The sequence below is a fragment of the Lolium perenne genome, chromosome 2 (assembly GCF_019359855.2).
Source record: "Lolium perenne isolate Kyuss_39 chromosome 2, Kyuss_2.0, whole genome shotgun sequence".
Taxonomy (NCBI): Eukaryota; Viridiplantae; Streptophyta; class Magnoliopsida; order Poales; family Poaceae; genus Lolium; species Lolium perenne.
This window is the reverse complement of record NC_067245.2, coordinates 93109674-93114355: the sequence shown is the minus strand read 5'-3', so window position 1 is coordinate 93114355 and position 4682 is coordinate 93109674. Positions and strand designations below refer to the sequence as shown.

Genomic DNA, 4682 nt, shown 5'->3' with positions numbered 1-4682 from the left:
CGGCTACGTCGGCATCCAATCTTCAATAGCTGCAGTTGGAGATATATGAGTCTTCCTGAGGGATTGAGCCATCTTCGAGTTCGAGTCTCCGATCCCGAGTTGGGGACATCGTCCAATATGTAGGTTTGAATTGGCTGAGACAATAGAGTAAGAATTTTCAAACCTTTTTATAAAGCGGAGAGGCAAGAATTTTAGAAGCTTTGAATAAATAAGAGGAGTAGAAGCTATACTTCCGACTAAAGAAACAATTTGTTTTGTAAATAGTTTTGTCCAAGTACTTGTTTCCTAACTAACGTCCATGCTAACTAAGGTCTCCTACAGTCAGGATGGCTCTGATACCAGCTCTGTGGGGACCCCGGACTAGCTGTCCGAAATACCCTGTTATGTATACAGTTCACGATCCCATGATCAGTGCGCCGTGAACACACAACCGAACTGATATCAAATTACACCATCCATTACAAAGCGGAATAAGAAAATTACAACATGGTCACATGACCAATACTTACATAATAGCCTCGAAGGGCCTAACTAAACATCAGAGTAGCATCATCACTTCAGCAGCGCAGTACCCAAGTCATCTGCCATAACCCTACAGGCAACTGACTGGGGAGACGTTCCTAGCCCGCATAGACGTCGTCAACTCCTTCTTCATCTGTCGAACTCCTTCAAGTCTGGCTAAGTAAATAGCCAGGGACAAAGCCGTGAGTACATTTGGAATTGTACTCGCAAACCATCAAGAAGGTGATAAAAATTTTAACTAGAGAAGGCAAGAGAGGAAAAATAGTTTCTCTCGTGGATGTAGCATGTGGAAGAGAAATAGTTTCTCTTGTGGATATAGCATGTGGAAGAGAAATAGTTTCTCTTGTGGATATAGCATCCCGGCATCTCGAGTGATGGGGACACTAAGGGAGTCCTATTACATCTCTATACCTTTGTTAAAGAAGAGGTAGCATACCGCCATCTCAATTGATGGGGATACTAGGAAAGTCCTATGACATCTCTATATCTTTGTTGAAGAAGAGACCCTCTACATGAAACACTAGGAAGGGTCACCCAATTTTGTTTCATTTTCCTCGACCATCTCCATATGGTCGGCACCAGCCTTTCCGTACCCTTCCGGTACATCCAACACACACATTTCCTTTGGAAATCATTTTCTAAACCAAAACTCGACACAGCTCGGTAACGGCCATCCCAACCGTCCATGACCGCGGACGCGGCTATTCGAATAGTTTTAACTCTGCAGAGTGTGCGCACTTTCCCCACAAGATCTGATAAATCCGCCGGGATCATCCCCGGTTCGTCATACGAAAGTATGCGAGTCTCGGATAATCAGTCGAAGCCTTTCGCCTATTCAACTTAGCAAGAGGTCCTACCCTATGGAGTATGTACCTCCCCGGCACCGTGGCAGCTCACCTCCCTTTGAGCGTGGCTCCACCGCCAAGCCAGGAGACCCATAGTGTCTTCCGGACGGGTCAGCCCCGAAGGCCTCCCGTTATACGATTGTCTCCAACTACGACAACCCGGACTCGGGGGTAACCGTACCCTTGTATAGTTGTGCGGTGCCTCATGCTAAGAAGAACAAACGTCAAGCTAAGCCCCGTGCCCACGTTGGAGTAGTGTGGTTGCGCGGGTTAATTGTTCGGGCGAATACGAGAGAGAACCATGTGTCGTTTTTCTCAAAAACCCAAGTCACACACACATTTCCTCTTTCCAACCATCTTTGTCAAGATCCTTTCCTTTCATAAACCATACGCTTGGGTAAGATTGCCTCACCCAAGGTTTTCATAAACATTTACAACAAGGAAAACCTTGAGGGGTTCCCAACCTATAGTTTCATGAGTTGAACTAGTATTGCACTACGGCCGAGATGAGAGTCATCCCGCCATAGATGAGGTATAAAGGGGTAGTGGAGTGGATCATACTTGCTTAAGGTAAGCATGTATTATGACAACACAAGGAGGAATATACTCTCAGATTTGTGGTGCTAATTACACAACTTAGATAGTGGAGTGTCACTATCCAACATATTCTCCAAGATGGTACACGGCATACTCCTCTCAAGTTGAGAATACACCAAGATCATGACATTGATACCTCTATACTACAAAGGGGGTGGGTGTGGTGTAAGTTAATATCTTGAGATGGAACATGCTCAAGTTGAGCATACAAGATCACCAAGTGGAATAGCACGGCCATGTTACCATGCATCCCAAACACAAGGACAATAGTGGAGCATCACCACTAGGGAGTACCCCACTTGCAATCACACATAGATGACATAAATAGAGATAATAACACACATAGAATGAAGGCGCTTTGAACATCAACAAATGACATCCAACTAGACACCGGATCAGAGATCAAAAGATGGCTTGCCTTGGCTTATTTGTCCCTGTACTTCTTCAACTCCATCAATATAAGAATCCCAACAATATAAATAAAATCCTTGTCCAATTCCACTTCTTCTTCTTCTCCGGAATTGCTCGCGTCTATCGCCGGAAAATATAAAAGGAACACAATCAATCACATTGCACCAACAAAACAAACATACAACAACCATAATTTAACCATTCAATAAAGAGCTACCATACAAAGGACTTATAGATACCACAAACAACTTAAAGAAAACCCATGTTATTTACCTAGTAAAGGTATGAGAGTATCACAACTTAGCAATTGCCTCTCTCGGTTATCACCATAGTATAAACCAAACATCCCCTGGTAGATAACATCATAAAGAGGACAAAAGCATTAGTTTGACATCAAATACATTCACAAAACATTTTCAAACATTTTTGGAAAAAGTAGAAAACAGTTTTCCTAACTTAGTTTGCTCACATAACACCACACAAGAATAGGAAGCAAATGATATGCCCTACCATTTGAAAACTTAAGCAAAACAAAAGAGCTAATGTTAAATTGCAGAGATTTTGTTTTGCAAACATAAAACAAAGGTTGCCCATTTCTAATAAAAAGAGTTGGTCAAGGTTTTTAAATAAACCCAACAAGTTTTGGTCCAACAATGCATGTCACACATATACCTTACTAACAGTAACGAAAATGCATGAACAGAGACTAACACTATTTTTCCTAGATGGCCAGTACTAATACAAGACTAACCCAATTGGAAACACCCAAAAATATCAAACCTACAATTTTAGGAATTTCTTTGAATCTGACTGTACAGAAAACAAGATCTGTAAGCCATAAATCGTAGAAACATCCTAAAAATATGAGGCCACTGGCATTTGAAAGGTAATTAAACAGAGATTCACACGCAATTGGATTTGGGTTCAAAATATTTCTGAAACTCTCACAAATGGATTTACAAGTTCACTGCATGTTTTCACCATTTGCTTTAACTATGGAGTTGCAGAACAGATAAAGGTTTGAAACTTGTTTGAGATGATTAAGAAAATATTCAGCAATCCTACAGAAGTGGAATCACTCAATTAGGTTCAAAAATGGATTTTTGATGAATTAAAAGCTAACAGCCATGTCTGCAGAACACACAGAAAAAGTTTAATTCACCACAAATCGTACACAACTCATAAAAATATGAGGTCAGCTGCATCCGAAAGGTATTGTAAAGGTGGTTCTTACCCAACTGGTTTCATTCAAAAATTCGTTTCCAAGCTCCTGATTTAATTCGACAAATTCAGATCTGACCAGATCTTGATCTGTGAACCATTTCAATTCCATTAGGTCATTTGAAGTGAACCCAATGCCAAAATGAAGGTACTGGAGAGGGCTTTCACCCAAAATTGAGTTTGCTCAAAAAGGTTTTGTAAAACGGAAGAAATCTAACAAACAATGTTTCTGCATGTTTGCAGAACTTTATTTATCATGCAAAATCCGTAACGAATTTGAGGATGAGACCAACGCCAAGTTGTAGATATTTTCAGTACCTATCTGCAGAACTTTGAACCACTCGATTTGGATCTGCACACGAGATTTGGCGGATTTTACAAGATCGTACTAGAATCTGAAACAGCAAGAAACAGAAATTACTGCAAGGTTTTGGACGAACTTTGCTCAAGAACTTCAGATCTGAGGATAGCTCAACCTTCTCCATGCTTGGACCAACATACAACTGCATCAAGATCCAATCTTAGCAATGGAGGGAGAAGAAGAGGAGATTAAACCATCTAAGGTTAGGGAGAAGAAGGAGAGGGAGGCTCTCATGGTGAGGATGAGCTTGAGGGAGGGGGAGAGCTTCATCTTGGTGGCTTGCCATGGCTATGGCCGGCCATGGGAGCAAGGGGAGCACCATTTTCGTGGGGAAGTGGAGGAGGAGAGTGTGAGGGAGTGGAGGAAATAGTAGGGAGTGAAAAGAAATGAGGCAAAGGAGAGGAGTGGAGAGGAGTGGAGAGTGGGAAATGAGAGCAAGTGAGGAGGAGTGGGCTGCCAAGCCTTTATATAGAGGGAGAGGGGTGGGTTGGCTGCCTCCTCATTGATTGAGTTGGTTGGGAGGTAGCCTCCTCATTGATTGAGTTGGTTGGGAGGCTGCCCATTTATGGATTGGGGTAGGTGGGAGGCATGGCTTGTATAAGAAGGAAAAGGGGAGATAGTGCTGGCCGAATTTTAAATGCAAACACAAATTGGCCGGCTCCATTCTTGCCAAACAAAAATGAACAATGAGAGAGAGATGCACATCATCCATGTGCATGATGTTG

The 4682-nt window shown here is 42.2% G+C and overlaps 1 protein-coding gene across 2 annotated transcripts; it reads right to left on the bottom strand.

Annotated features, from left to right (window-relative positions):
* Positions 1-205: 205 nt before the first annotated feature.
* LOC127333278 (uncharacterized) lies at positions 206-4397 on the bottom strand. 2 transcript variants are annotated; one of them, XR_011751772.1, is made up of 7 exons: positions 4037-4397; positions 3915-3948; positions 3610-3686; positions 2649-2724; positions 2383-2495; positions 510-674; positions 206-378 (listed from the first exon to the last, which is right to left on the bottom strand). XR_011751772.1 is itself a non-coding variant. In XM_051359656.2 (6 exons), exons 1-5 carry the CDS (start codon positions 4103-4105, stop codon positions 2389-2391), a joined length of 363 nt encoding a protein of 120 aa, XP_051215616.1. In that variant the 5' UTR covers positions 4106-4397; the 3' UTR covers positions 420-674; positions 2383-2388. The 2 variants fall into 2 exon arrangements, 1 of the variants encoding a protein (XP_051215616.1); XM_051359656.2 differs by lacking the exon at positions 206-378 and having other exon boundaries at positions 420-674.
* Between the last annotated feature and the right edge of the window lie 285 nt (positions 4398-4682).